Source organism: Varanus komodoensis, unplaced genomic scaffold (genome assembly GCF_004798865.1).
Source record: "Varanus komodoensis strain SLA01 unplaced genomic scaffold, ASM479886v1 scaffold7_1, whole genome shotgun sequence".
In the NCBI taxonomy this organism is placed as follows: domain Eukaryota; kingdom Metazoa; phylum Chordata; class Lepidosauria; order Squamata; family Varanidae; genus Varanus; species Varanus komodoensis.
Genome location: NW_025336479.1, coordinates 18,954,297 through 18,970,230, shown reverse-complemented (window position 1 = coordinate 18,970,230; position 15,934 = coordinate 18,954,297). Strand labels below are relative to the sequence as shown.

Here is a 15,934-nt window from a genome sequence, read left to right as displayed (position 1 = left end):
TATGCATGGCAGTGAAATAAAAGCATTGCCTGGAAAGAGCTTCAGCCTGTTATTTCCTGTTCATCCACACCATCACATTTATTTGACATTTGTGTGGCACCTTTTCATGGTAAGCCATGCTCAAAGAAGCTCACGACATCAGAATAATGAAACAGAAGATTGCAAGATGGTTCACTCACAATTACAGGACAAAAAATTTCTATATTCATTCAAAATATCAACAAATAAACGTTCAATTCAAATAATCTACTGATATAAAGAAAACAGAGCACCATCCAAATGGCAACAAAACTGCAATGCTGTATCCAAGACTAGGCAGTATCTGCAGTGACAGCCCCGAAATCTGATGATCTCCAGACACCTTCAGTCACTGAGATAACCTTTGCAGTGAGGGTCAGACAGAGTTCTGCTTCCTAGGAATTGCTCACATACAACTAGATGGGCTGCTGTTCATAAATGCATAGTCCAGCTTGCCATCTTTCCCTTGCTATGTCTGTGGACCCCGATCTATTCCTTTATTCGGCCTGCACGCCAATTTCCCTTCCCACTTTGAGTCCTCGTATCTGCAGGCTGCACAACTGCACAGGGCTTGCAAAAGCAGCACAGAGAGAGGTAAAACATATACATGATGACAATAAGATGAAAATGGACTAATGGTGTAAGACATAACAAGGTTGCCTTGCTTTGAAGTTGAACCGCTTGTCCATATGGTCATGTTTTCTCCAGCAGCTGCAGATGGTGGTATGTTTCCACAAGAGACTCTTAGAACTTGGCCCTAGACCCCTGGGCTTGACACTCTTCCATCCTGAACACCAAACTCCAGTGGTGGGAAGCCCAAAAACCAAATGGGCAAGGACAAGAATGTCTGCATGGTTTTGCTTAAAACGTTTTTTTTAATTGTTAGATTAAGCCTTAGGAGAGAAATGGGACCCCAAGTGGGCTGGACTTGGCCTACTGGTCTAAGGTTCTACACCATGGTTTTGCCCTCAAGCATTCAAAGCATGTCTTCTGCTTCCATACATTGTTCCATCCCTGGGTGCAACTTTAGGCACCATATGCAATACATGTCTTTAGGTTGTAATACTGCAGCAAAGTACATTTTGAATCTTCGGAATTGATTTAGTGACTGCGTGGCGTCTACAACTGCTTGCACCCTGCAGTCTTCAGAGTAACTGCAAAGCAGTTAGTGTGAGTCACATATTTCAAGAGTTGACGGGGAAGAGGTTACCTGTTTGTTTGTACTGCTCCCCAGAGAAACAACTTTAAACCAAGAATAAGAAGCAGTAATTAAGAACGGAAACAGAGGACAAGGGAAGAACAGATGCAAAGAAGCAACATGGGTTTCAGCCTTGGACTCAGGCCAAAAGCTTTGTGCTGGGCTCCCAAAAACAGTAATTCCACCTGGCAGTTTGTTCCAGGCTCAGCTGATACAATCATGATGTCTTAAATAAAATGCAGTGTAACCATGCCCACCAGCATAAGCCATGCTGAGTTTTCTTTCACCAGAGACAATAAATAATGAACTATTGATAACAGTCTTTCTGCATGAAGTCAACCAATAAATAAAACCATCATTATGAATTTACCATGGCCTGGGTCTGAACCTTCAATTGTGATTCAGTTTACATTTCACTTACCACCAGATAAAAGCCATTAAGTGTTTTAATATCTAATGCATAAGCAACAAAGCAACAAATAAATCCACGCAGCCATGTCTGGTTGACCGACAGAAAGAGAGAGAGAGAGAGAGAGAGAGAGAGAGAGAGAGAGAGAGAGAGAGACCAAGCGCAATTGCGACACACCAGCTATAAAAATTGGTGAATTTAATGGTTTTCTTTGTTTGAAACCTAAGGTGCCACCTCTTCCCCAAGAAGTTCACAAAAGAAACAGACAGCATATATATGAAGGACAGGGAGAGAAAATAAAATGATGAGAAAGAAAACTACCCCTCCACAAGCCCAGAAGCAATCATTTTCAGGTGAATATGGGAAGGGGTGGTAAAGCAGCAAGTTATAATTAAAGAACATTCAGAACGTAAATCCAGGTAACCTGATATTATTATTTTTAGATTACATTTATTAGATTAAATTTCATTATTCCTATTGAGAAATTAATTATGATACAGCCTACTTTATGTCTCCATATATGAAAGCACTAGAGACTCACTTATTAAAATGAACTCTGAAAACTCAGATGGACCAGTTCCCTACCCTTTCTTGACTCCAAATATCACATCCTTGTTTCTTCACCTAGCAGGATTTTGATAGGGTTCCCTTCTACATTCTTTCATTCAACCACATATTTTGCCACCCACCTTCAGTTCAATGTAATTCATTTCATTACTTGTAAAATGTTCCATGTAACAAGTGCTTGAGGCATTTTCTGTTTATACTTGGCTTATTTGTGATTCAATGATTCTTTAAGGATTGCTCCTTAGATTATACCTTTCAGCTGAATGATATGGTTATGATAGGAAGAGCCCAGATCAAATCACATTTGATCAGTTTAGTCTTCCACATCTTCACTCAAAGTGTTCTGGCTCTTTCCCTTCCTTCTCTAACATTCGCAATTCCAAAGAAAATGTCAAGTGTCACAAGTACATCTCAACAATTTAGTCCCATCTGTTGTTGCCATTATTTAAGCATAATGGCAATTACACCAACAGATACTACACAAAGGTTTTAGTACCTTCTTGAATTCTCCACTGTTTCTATATTCACACAGCATCATGTCAAAGAAGATTGGGATGGTAGCTTTCCGTAGTTCAGCTTCAGGAATAAGAGTCATTTCTAAGATTGGTCCAACCATCCCTGGAATAAAGCGGATTTTATTCTGCCCTGGAACAAAGTGCAAAAGCGAACATTAAAAAGAGAAGGACATTTAGAAGCAGACCATTTATAGCCATTTAAATGTTAAAATATATCCATTTCAGTAATGGGCTTATACTTACTTATCTTTCTGCGATTTTTTAAAAAAACTCTTTAAGCTATTTTTAGAATTAAAAGAAGACTAAGACTTAGGAGGGCAGCAAATGAAGGAATTAGAAAAGATCATCAAGCATAAGGACATTTCATGGGAGACCAAGGCCAGGATCATCCACACTAGTGTATTCCCAATCACTATGACTGAGTGTGAAAGCTGGACAGTGAAGAAAGCTGACAGGAGAAAAAGGGCTTTGTTTGAAACATGGTGCTGAAGGAGAGCCTAGTGAATACCCTGAACTAACAAAAAGACAATCAAGCAATCCCAAGAACAATTCAGGCCAGAACTTGCCCTGGAAGCAAAAATATCAAAACCGAAGCTGTCGTACTTCAGGCATGTCATGAGAAGGCAAGGCTCACTGGAGAAGACAATCATACTGGGGAAAGTTGAAGGCAGGAGAAGAAAAGGAAGACCAAAGGAAGGAATTATAAAGGGAACCACTGCTGGAGAAGGCTATAAGCCACATCACAACAAGCAGCAACTGTGGTTCCAACAGCTTCCAAATGAGCAAGGCATGCATTCTCATGTCAGTTCTGTAGATTTTCTACTATATACCCCAGCACAGTAAGCATGTGATTTTCAGTCAGGCAGAAATACTGGCGCAGCGAAAGCTCAGTGTGATAGAGCATGCAGAAGGTTCAAGGTCTGACTGTGAGTACCCTCATGTGGGGCTGGCAAAGAATCTTGCCTGAAACCCTGGGGCACCACTGCCAGTCAGTGCAGAGAAAACTGGGCTACAGGGAGCAATGCATTATAAGGCAGCCTCCTGTGCTCCTAGTCCAGGAGCACTGCAGGCTGCATCATCCTGGCCAATTGCTAATGATATGGGTTTTCAATAAATTAGCAAATAGGCTTTTAGATCCTTTTTCCAATTACAGTTTTTTAAAGGCCTGGACATTTTATGTAGGCTTTCTGTCTCCCCATTCTGCTATTAACAACTTATGCCCTTCAGTGGGTTAAAACCATGATGTCTGTGGCTCAGATTTCAGCTACATATTTACATACAGGTCACTGCCTCCCAGTGTTAACCCTCCCATGTGTACAATTGTTTTTTTCTTCCTTTGCACAGCTGTGTACCTATGAAGCTCTTTGAGCAATTTGCAAAAAGCATCATATGCATGCTATTGCAATGTAAAGCATAATATATCACATTATTTGTATGGTGTTGCCAGCATCACTGTAGCAATCATACACAGGGCTTGGTTCAGTAAGACCTTAACCCTTGCATGACCCTAACCCTACCACAGCGCATTCACATTCTAAGATGGCGGGGTCTATTAGCACCTCCAATAAGCAAGTGAGAGCCAAATGAATGCAGACTTTCACATTCAGTCACATTCCAGTTTCAAACATTTCACTGCTGAGGATGCTTGGAAAAGAAAATAATCGGGAACAATATATTTTCTTACCCCTTCCCATCAAAACCAATCTATCAGAGAACATTTTACAGTATCCATTTGACATGTGCCCTTGTCTTCGTCACAATGGACAAAACTTATCTGCCTTCATTCCTGGATGAATAATGTCAACCATTAGAAAGCTCAGAATAGAAATAGTGTTCTGGTAACTCTATTATAGATTGGCTGCACAATGACTTAAAAGCCACATGAAATAGGGAGCCTTAGGAGACATTTGCAATTATGACAGACAATAAAAAATGAAGAAATGAGCTTGCAAATGTCATCCCTAACAGGAAAAAACAGGGTTTGAATATTCCTCCAATATGGCTACTCGCAGGATAAAATAAAATACTGAGCAGCTCAAACCATTTGTTTGTTGGCTTTTAACATCCATCCTCTAGCAGTGTTTAATAATGTGTAATACTTCAGACAAGGCAGATTGAGAAAAACACTAATTTGTGGTTGGTTTTAGATATGATTTACTGTATTGCAGACGGGCAGAAGGCACCGTATAACACAACAGCAGTACTTCGATGAGTAATCTGGATCCTGTTTTCAAAGTCTCATTTTCCAGCTTGTTATCTAGAGCACTTCATACTTAAATAGTAAAAATAGGGACTGATCTATTTGTTAAGGTATAGCAGACATTCAGACATACATAATTAAACCTCTCGGTACCCATACATGTTCCAGTGTAGAGCAAATAACCATGGTGATGGTGTGGGGAGCCAATTTGCTGGAAAAGGGATGGAGGGAGACCCTCCCCTCCCCCAAGCCCTGATCCCTCTTTCATCTGTCCCTGCCCCTTAAGAATTTCCATGCTATGCAGCATCTAGAAGAGTACTGATGGACAAACTGAAAGGTAGTGAAATACAGATTTAATGAGTTAGGCAAAATAGGGATTGCATAAGGTACTTGAACAGTCGAAAATGCTACTCTGACTGGTGAAAGAAAATGTGTTAAATAAACACTTTCATGCTCCTGGAGTCAAACCTACACAACAGATATTGAACATGGCATTTCCCTTTCATAGTCATGAAATTTTAAAACTTGTAATGATGCAAAAACATGGGACGAGAATCCCACTCTTTTCCTTCTCAATTGAATATTAAACAGCTGTTTTCACAATTTTTAATGCTGTAGCATTTTTTTCCCCCTAAATCTCAGCAGAACACATTCATCATCTCTATGCAAAACATTATTTGCTTCAGTATCCCGTTGCAAGCCAATTGAAAAAAATACGGGTACAAATACGGGAAGAATGAACAGTTATGAACATCAATATTTGCTCACTAAATTACTTCTTTACACTTCTAGCTTAAGAAAGAGATTCGCCACCTCCACCAAAGGGAATAGGCACATTCAAAAACAAAAGATTGTTGCACAGTTCATGAGCAAAAGCTCATTTAGCAGGGTACTTAACTCTGGCAAAAGAGCACACACCAAAGCTGCAATTCCATAACTGGGAGTAAGTCTGTTGAGGTTAACTGGGTTTACTTTGGCACAGATGTACATAGGAGCACATTGCATAACGAAACAGGCCCCTGTTAATTTTGCCCTTTCTATTTCTTTTTCCTTCACTACATCTTCACTTTTAATCAAGAGGAAATTTGAGGGCAACATACTAACACAATGGCTGCTAAGTCTACTGTCACCCTAGCAGACAGCCACCAGCGCAATGGTGCTTTCTCCCTCTCTCATCCTCGTAGCAGCCCTATGTGCTCAGGAGGGTTTCCCGGCCCTCCACAGCAGATTTTGTGAGCACACAGAGCTCAGGCAGGAAGGGGAGGGAGAATCATTCACCTTCCTGGTCTGGTTGAGAGAAGGTGCTTCCAGCAGAACAACTCTGTTGCATATATCTGCACATGTTTCCTCTTAAATGGCTTCTTTTGCGCACACACTGGAAGGACATGTCAGAAAAGACCTCCTATTCATTGTTATTACAGCCTGAGCCAGCTTTCAGTTGAATTCCTTCCAACTTTGGTGTAGCTGAATGAAGACCAAGATTAGATTTTTTTTTTTTTTCAACCATGACCATCCTTTTCACTCGTGCACAGCCCTGGACATCCAAATACTCTTTAATTTGAGCAGGAATTGGGAATTCAAATACCCCATCTGCTTCTGAATAGAACACATTTGTCCTTCTGAACTGCAGATGTATGAATAAGGTAAAAGAGAATGCTATTATGATGAAGGGCATATAAAGGTCTGCATGAGAAGAACTCTTATCCAGGAGTGTATGCATGAATGAATGTGCTTGCTAGATACTGATAAAAGACAAGCTGTATTGCCATCCTTGTGTTCCATTCAGTATCAAGAAATATTCCTTTATCCCTGGACAGGAACCCATTTTTTTTAAATGGCATCAGATCATGGACTCTGGAGGCAGGAAGGGAGAGTCCTCTCTGGAAACTAACTTTCCAAGTGCACTAGTTTAGGACGGTCCATATTAAGGTCAGCACTGTGGAACTGTCAGTGTCACAAGGCTTGGAGGAGCTACAGTGTGTTAACAAAATGCCTTTTGCTTTCTTTCCCTTTCATTACCCATGAAAGAGAAAGAAAGCATCTCTGCACTACCATGGTGGCCTTTTCCTGTTCTACTTTTCCTGATCCACATGTTCTACTCCCATAACAGCCTCCACACGGTTCAAAGCTCTTATCCCATATAGGCTGCTCCCTACTGCAAATACAGATAAATAGACAACTTACAAACACACAGGCATTTAGTAACACAGTAAAAATAAATCAAATATCATTACCATCACAGCTGATTAGAAATGTTCCTTGACTAGGAGTGTGTTCCTTGAACATCTTTCTGGCAGCATTACTTACCAAGTTTGTACCACATGTCACGGATAGCAAAGCCAATTAAGCGCCTCATGTCTCCATACCTGTAAGCGAATACAGAAGACATTATCTTGATCAAAGCTTTGTTGTGTAAATGAGAAAAAAGATGGCTTTCAAATTCTTTCTTTCTTTCTTTCAAGACTTACTTGTTCAAGATTTTAAGGCACTTTGCATGGGAGAATTGTTCTAGCTGCAAGGAATCCTGGGTGATAAAAGCCACTGCAAGATGAAAATAGTTGTTCCACAGCTGTAAATTGAGCAGAAGACAGAAAACTGAAAAAATGTAATGGGTTTCACCTAAAAGGAAGGTGATATTAAGTTATAGGGAGCCTGAATAATTTATTAAGTCAACCAGCAAAAGCAGTGCAAGTTTTTAATATTATGTAAGTTGTAAGCTATTATTACCTTGCAATTAGATTAAAGACAAGACAGTGATTTTTATACCCACTGGCCTGCATTCTTGGAATAGCATCAGAAGATTCATATGGGGTTCATTAGCGAATACACTAAGCCATACATTATAGCCTTGCTTGTGAAACCGGGCGCATCCCAAGTTAATCACAACTCCCCAGATCTGAACAACCAATGCAATTATATTGTGTGAGAGTGGCACAAGCTAGCCATAGCTTTGTGGGCAGGAAAAACTGCACTTGCTTTTGATGATATGAGGTCCTGTAAGAACAAACATAACGTATGGCGAAAAAATAACTCCTGCTGATTTCAGGTCATTCACAAACACTCCCTTTGTTATTCAGTCTTTCAAAGAGCTACAAAATCTGATGGCCTCATCCTCACAGGAACTGCAGATTTATTTTGATTAACATTTGGTACATTCTTTTCCTGCTTTTCCTTCAAGGAGCCCAAGATGACGCTTCCTTCTCTCCATTTTATTTTCGCAACAATCCTATGAGGCATTTTCAGCTGAGAGGCAGCAACTGGCCCAGAGTTACCCAAGTGAGCTTCGTGGCAGAGTTGGGACTAGCACTTGGCCTCTCCTGTCTGAGTTCAGTATGGTAACCTCCACACCACACTAGCTTTCTAGATGAATTGATTGAAATATTGCCCACTTTCCTCTCATCAAGAAAATGGTAAGGATCTATTTTGATGAAACCCCTGGGACAGGACTCATCCCTAGTTTATTAGATCAATAAATACAGAAATGTCTTTATAATAAACATTACTTAAAATGTCAGGATTGGTTAAAAGGTGATCATAGTAGTTCTTCTGTGCTGGCATGAACACACAGGAACAATAAAACGTAATGTGGAGATTTTTCCAGGAGAAGAAGTCACCCAAAGTTTATCCTATTTTAAGGTCTTTCCCTGAGCTATACAATGTGGATAACATTCATTCCCATGGAACAGTATGCACTTCAACTGACAATACAAGAATTAGTTGAGACTGTATAGGCTATGTTTTCTAGCAGTCGGGATTTTAATACTAATGCAGGACAGTATGCCTTTTTAACATTAACATCTAAACATCACCCACAGCTCATTCAGCAACCTAAAATAATTGAAACTCCAGATAAAGTGACTGTGTTTTGGGCCTTATTAAATATATAAAAAATTACATTCACTTCCATGTACTTCTGCATAAGCTCAAGAGGAATTGTAGCTAATGAGACACAGAACAGAGACACTTGCATTTTTAAAAATAGATTCCCTTACTTAATGGGAATACACAATATCAATCACTGGCCACCCAATTTCCCCCCTATTTCCCAAATGTACATCTATAAAAGTGTGTTACAGCTCTCACTTCAGCTTATTGAATTGAGCACGTCCAATCAAAGGAAATCTGGAGGTTTCAAAGGCAAGGGGACCACAGAATCTGAGCAGACAGCTGGGATGTCGGTTGGCAGTAAACAAGCTGTCCAAAATCTGATGGACCCATGAGGAAAGTTGCTCAGGGAGAAGGATCTCAAGGCATCAGTCATGGAGAAAACACAGGCTAGCGCTACCCACACACTGTGTAAAACATTGTATTCTTTAATTGTGTTTAAAATCACCTTGAACTTTATAAGAAGAGGAGTCACCATCATCACACTTCAGACCCACAATTCTGGTCTGATTTAAAAGAGCAAGGGACAATGGCTGGTAAGCAGTAGCTGTGCAAGGCAGTGACCAAGGTAGAACTGAATGGAAGTGGGAGGCATGGAGGCATGGAGAAAAGTGGATGTTCTGGTCTTTATCACTTTTTTTCTTTTTGGGAAAGAAGAAATTTGAGCTAACTTTGAACAAAAGCAGAAGAAAAGGTAGCAGCGACCTACACTGCTAATGCAAAAGAAAACTTGCTGAAAAACAGTAAGAAAATTTATTGGATGTATGCTATGTTTCACGTGTGTTTGATGCAATTATTTATTTACTTCTCTACTACCCAGAAGGTAAATCACAGAGGCCAAACCTGAGAGTTGAGAGACCTCAGAGATCATCTACCCCAACCCTTTGCTCAGTGTAAGTTCCCAGCTTTGTGTTGCCTGCATATCTAATCATCAAGTCCTCTACACCCTCTTCCAAGTCATTTATAAAAAGGATGAGCAGTGCAGGAGTCAGGAGAGGGACCCAGTGCACTCCTCTGCAGAGCTTTCCCAGGAGAATCCTGGGCCATTCCTTAATGCTCACTGAGTACAACTGCACAACCCACTGTGGCTCCACCTAATTGTAGCTGGTACCCAACCCACATTTTACTACTTGTGAACAGGGATATCATGGGAAATGCTTTGCTTAAATCAAGATATGTCATGTCCAGGGCATCCCCATGACCTAACGAACTAGCAACTCTGTCAAAAAACAAGATAAGGTTGACCTGACATGCCTTATTCCTGATACACCCTTGTTGACCCCTAGTAATCAATACATTATTTCTTAGATGCTTGCAGACTGATTGCTTGTTCATGTGTTTCAGAATATTGCCTGATAGGGAAATCTGGCTGAGCTGACCAGCCTGTCATTTCCTGGATCAATAAACCTAGGGCATAACTCAGAGGAAAAGCTAGCAGTAGTTCAAGAATCTTAAAACACACTAATTGCTTTCTTTTTTAAGCCAAGGATAATAAATAGGTCTTTATCTGTTAATGAAAAAACACAAAGTATATGGCAAGCAAAGGCGCTGACACTGAGGAACTTCATTAAACTCACTTTGAACATGCAACCTAACCCTACCCTTTCCATCCACTCCCCCTTTCCCACACACGATGCTACACTAATTACAGCAGACGATACGATCACACTGTTGTCCAGTACTCACCTTCCTTGCAATAATTTTTATGTCTACATCACAGCTCAATCAAATCCTTGTGCAACTAACTGTTCTCCTACCACCCCGATCAAACAATCTTGCAGAAGGACCGAAACATAAACGGACTAGTTCTTTCAAAAAGTAGGGCCACGTACTTTACTACTATTACTTGGTAAGTGGCAAACCCATGAAAAATTAATCAGGGTTAAGAACCTGAATGCTTATTAAAGGGCCAAGTAGAATTATTATTTTTCATGCACTGGCTTCTTTTTTACCGCTACTCAGTTGGCTTACTCCTAAGCAGAGAATCCCACCTTCCTTTATGTTGTTGCTGTGCAGCACAGCCCATCCCAATTTCTTTCCTACTTTAGCTCTGTGACAGCCACACTGGTAGATGGACAAGCAAAGCAGTCAGAAGGGAGCCGTCACACCCCCCATTCCACTCTTTTGCTGCAAGGTGGTTGCCCCTTTCAGTAGCAGCCAGATTTAACTGTGAGGCAACAGAGTGTCTGAGTGGAGTCCTGCACGGCCTTAATTGCTCCCTTTGCGCAACTGTCGTGAACGAGCAGGCACAGAGAAGGAATGAGCTTCTGACTGCTCAGACAGGTCATCCCTTCAAGACAGCAGATGGACTCGCAGAAGAAGCCCAGTCAGGAAACTTGCCCTTTTGGAGTTTCCCGTTTTGTCCCTGCTGCGTGACGAGGTGGCAAAATGCCCGGCTGGAAGAGCATCCATTCGGCCTGGCATGTTTCCCCAAGCATTAAATTCACTTGCAGATAGGAAACATTGTTTATGCATACTTTAAAAGCATTCACCAAATGAAAGAGAATCAAGAAAATATATTGCTGCAGTCTCACTGAACACACTGAAATCCTGTGTTTTCCTAAATATCTCTGTTAAAGGGGGGGATGTGGAAGTACTGGGTGGTATTTCTACAAAAGCAATTCTAATGAAATCCGAAAGGACTCTATCTTGTGTAGAAATGGTACCTATTCTCTAAATATTGTTGCTGTTCTTCTAAACTTTTAAAAGGGAGCATGTAAGACGTGTGAGGGACAGAGGCAGAGTTAGAGAGCAGTCCACTAGGGCTTGGGCCCCAAATCTGTCCTTTGCCTTGGGCCCCAAATCTGACTCTATGGGACACCATCTGTCCCACCACCCTGCTATCCGCGGGTCCTGAGCATCTCTGTTGCATCCCACCTCATAGAATTAGCTGGCTTTTTGCCCAGATGTGATTCACCTCCTGCTTCCCCACCCTGGAATCTTTCTTCCAGAAGGGTTTTTTTTTTTTTTTTGAATCCCCTAAAATTGAATGTCCTCCTCTCTCCTGTGCAGATGACTTTTTACAAATAGGGAGACAAGGTTTTTAAGACACAAGATTCTTTAAAGACACACAGAGACAGAATTTAGACTATGTGTAAATTAGCATATGCAAGAATGTGCTTTTTTCTGTGGGGGGGGGTTCCCCCCTCTTGTGGGCCTGAATCCTAGATCTCTGTAGCACGTAACACCTTTCCTAGGGTGGGATGTTCAGAGATGCAGATGTTTTATGGTTTTCAGTTATGTCTGAATAGACACTTTTGTATCTTTTCCTACAGTGAGGTTTGCAGGCCCTGTGAATGCACAGGACTTGCACACTTAAAAAGTGGAGCTGAAAGGCACAGAGAAGTAGATAAACATGTGTTTTGGGTGTTATGAAGAAGACTGGCAATCAACATATGCAAGGCATTTGTGCTTTTCATCAATGTGTGAGAGGACGATGTCTTGATGGCATTGTGTTATCTTTGCATCTCTGAAAAGTGCAGGATCAAGCCAAAGGCCACCAATGCTGATCTCATATATAGCATGTGTGCATGCTCAACCACAGACATGCACGTTCACTTCACTGAAGTTCTGCCCCTCATATCTGAGCAATTTGCCACTCAGACCCAAATGCGACTTGCAGCTGTAAATCAGCACGTTTCCACAAAATAAAACAAATGTGTTAGACTATATTCACATATTTGAAATTTATACACATGCGCATGTGCACACACATGCAGAGAGAGAGAGAGAATGTAAATTTCTAAAATGAGCACACATTTATGTTGGTATATGTGTCCAGAATGTGTACATATAAATCTGTATGAATTTACATATTTCTGCATACAATACAAATATTTAGCAGGATGAAAAAAGTAAATTCTTAGTCTTTACATTTTTAAGCCTCTAGTAAGAATTACAGTTTCTTGTTTGCTTCTTTGTTTATCTCCTTTCTATAATGGCAAGGCCCTTTGCATTCGTTTAAAGAGAGGTGCCACATCCAGTTGCAGCTGCAGCAAGGGATTAGCCATTGGTAACAAAAAGGGAGTGAACACACTTTGATTGGAACTGGATACCAATCATCAGTGAAAAATAAGCACTTCTTGTGAGATCTGAAAGACATACTTATGTGTCAGCCTCCACTACAGCTACTGTCCCTCCCACTGCAGCATATGGCAAGATCCAGTGCAAAGAGCAGTGGAGTTTTCTCTACGCTCCAAACACAGACTCAGCCGAAACACAGCCTTGAAAGCTGAAATAAAATGTCTCTGACGTCTGCTCAGGTGAGTCTAATCACATGTATGACATCAGCAAGCACCCATTGCTGGTCCTTTTTTTTCCCCTTACAAAAATTAGATTGATCTTGTCCGCATATCGAATGTAACATTTTAATCCATTTTAGTTTGAATACAGTTTATTTTATATTGTATTTTTAATGTGCTGTTCTAAATAAATAAAACACAAACAAGAAAGGAGGCAAACATACAATGGGCTCTAGTAAGAGTTATGTATGCTAAAAATGGAAGTAAGTTTTATCTTCTAATACTGAGTGTGCCCTATTGTATTTAATTATGTCCAGCAGTATATGTTAGAGAATTGTGATAAGGTAAGGGGAAAAGGTGTTACACTAGCCATGCTCAGGCTTAAAAGTGTATTGTCTGGAAACACTCATATACACATTCACCTTGTGGCATTTAGACTGGAGATGTAACCTCCTATTGTGTTCAGAAGGAAAGAAGGAGGGGGGGAGAGAGAGAGTGAGAGTGAGAGTGAGAGTGAGAGTGAGAGAGAGAGAGAGAGAGAGAGAGAGAGAGAGAGAGAGAGAGAGCGCGACCGAGCCTGCATGTGTGCGTAAGGCGGATAAGTATAAAAATGATTTTTAGCAGCAAGATATTTTCATTGGTATTTAAATCCTAGTACCTTAGTTCCCATGTGTAGCCTGAAGAAATAAGAAATTTGCTGTCAATCTGTTAATTAGGGAAGACCTTTTGGATTCAGTTTGGTCAACTTACAAGGTAATATACTCAAGGCTGCAGATTAAAGGAGTTTTTGTACTTAACAAAAACAGAACAAAGGAAAGAAGGGGGAGGGAAGAGAGCGTATGTGTGTGTTATGTTTTACCGTAAGGGAATGTGGGAGGGATCCATTTGGGATGGAAGTGCATCAGATTCCTTGGGCTCATCTTCCCAGAGTCTGGTCCACTGTGGCACGATCATGAGCCTGAGTTCCAGGCAAGTGCTCCCAGGGTTTGCACAGTGCTTGCCAGGAATCCAGCCCCACACGAGCATTGCTGCCCGCGCGCTGTCCCTCTTCCATGAATTTGTTTATGCTGCCGCGTGTGGTGCAGAAGGCTGCCAGTTGCGCAACCTTAATTCCGCATGCAGCTGCAGATCTCCTCTTGGTGCAGTTCCCTTTCCAAGACACCAACAAGCACAAAAGGACGTCTGTGAATGCTGGATGGACAGATTCCCTGGAGCTTGGATGCATCCATTACCCAACATCCTTCTACCACAAATAAGCCCTGCTTGATATTTCAAGATTACAGTATCTAGTTCAGTGGCCAGATTTACTGACCCTATTTTAATATCTTAAATTAAAGGAGAATCAGTGACGGCTCTGGGAGAATTCTACCTTCTTGAGGCATTGCTACGGTCAGCATGTGACACCATGCAAAGTATCCTATGTGGTACTAGTGTTAATAGAGGTCACTTTTGATAGTGTGACACAGTTTATATTAGCACCAGTTCCAGATAGGATACCAACTCATGAGGTGGATAGTTGCCCCAATTATTTGTTTCATCACATGCTACTGTTAAGTGGACGGTAAAAGCAAAACATCTTGACATCCTAACATTCTGAAGAAAATCCATGCACAGCTGATGCCTTATCATTGCATATGTTCTGAGTGTCTGTAATCAAGCAGCACATAAACTGATCTGCAGTTCTCACTTTATGTGCCAGAAGTCACATAAATAAAACACAGAAAGGATTTTGAGATAAGTAAATGCAAGACAGTGTTTGTTTTTTAAAAGCTTCTTATGACATCTAACGGCCACTCACCTGTTCTTCAAAGTTCATGTTTTCTAGGAACTTTTGGTTCATAGTCTCAGAAAACTTGTTGATGGCTCTCAGAAAGACTCTGAAAGAATGAGTTTGAAAATATCCAATGGAATGTTATTATCTTTGCTATTACTGAAGCAGAACTAAAGACAAACTATGAATGATAAGTAGTCACATAGAATACACTCACAGAATACATACTACTTGCAACAGCATAAAATTAATGATATATTATACACAGGGAAAGAATTTATTTTCATATCAGGTATGCAGTATGTTCTAATTAGAACTCACCACAGAAATAGGATATGTCTTTTTGGTCTGCTGCACAATTACTATTCTTTCTTGTGAATATAGCATAATAAATCTTTCACAGTCATCACTTCCCAAGACATAGCGATACACTTATTTTTAAAGACTATGTTTTTGTTAATTGATCAGTCAGGCAGAAATATTAACTTCTTCAATGATTCAGATTGACTCTGAGCTCATTAGGAATAGCCTTCTACCTAATGCCTAGAAATATGAAATACGCACAGCTATTAAGTTATTCTGTTTATTTACCAATTCTTTTTGACTGGCTGTACATGAACTAATTAAATGACTATCATCCCTGTTTATGCAAGACATGCAACATGTAAACAACACTGTTTCTGTAATTACTCAAAAGGGCAATACAGAAGTCAATATGGCAACTCCTGTTCCTGCTCCACTTTTCTGGAAAAGACACAGTGATTTTTTTTTCAGCAATGTCTTTATAGGCCAGTCTTATCAACAGACACTGTGTGTTTCCTGACCTGTGTCTCCTCTGAATACTCATCTTACCTAACATTGCTAGATACACCTCCTGAAGTTCAGGAAACCTGGGGAGCAGGGTTCGATGCAGCTCCAGGGGCTGTAGTGAGAAGAAATGGTAGGCTAGCTGCATGCACAGCAGTGCTCTTTGGACCCTGGGCACCCCCTTACAGTAAAGGAGGCATAATTTAATTAATTCACACTAGCATACATCAGTCACAGTGTTATTTTCCCTCTGTTGGCGCCTGTATACACACTCTCTGTGGTAGCAGTTAGCCCACAATTATCACCCCATGACATATGCTTCC

The 15,934-nt window shown here is 40.7% G+C and overlaps 1 protein-coding gene across 1 annotated transcript in view; it reads right to left on the bottom strand.

Moving 5' to 3' along the window:
• DOCK2 (dedicator of cytokinesis 2) overlaps window positions 1-15,934 on the bottom strand; it is a 315,348-nt gene that overhangs the window by 60,087 nt on the left and 239,327 nt on the right. Inside the window, exons 30-33 of the mRNA XM_044453756.1 lie at window positions 14,832-14,910; window positions 7,376-7,476; window positions 7,215-7,273; window positions 2,689-2,837 (exon numbers count right to left, since the gene is read on the bottom strand). Of these exons, the coding sequence (XP_044309691.1) occupies window positions 2,689-2,837; window positions 7,215-7,273; window positions 7,376-7,476; window positions 14,832-14,910 (388 nt within the window). The remainder of the gene's footprint in view (window positions 1-2,688; window positions 2,838-7,214; window positions 7,274-7,375; window positions 7,477-14,831; window positions 14,911-15,934) is intronic.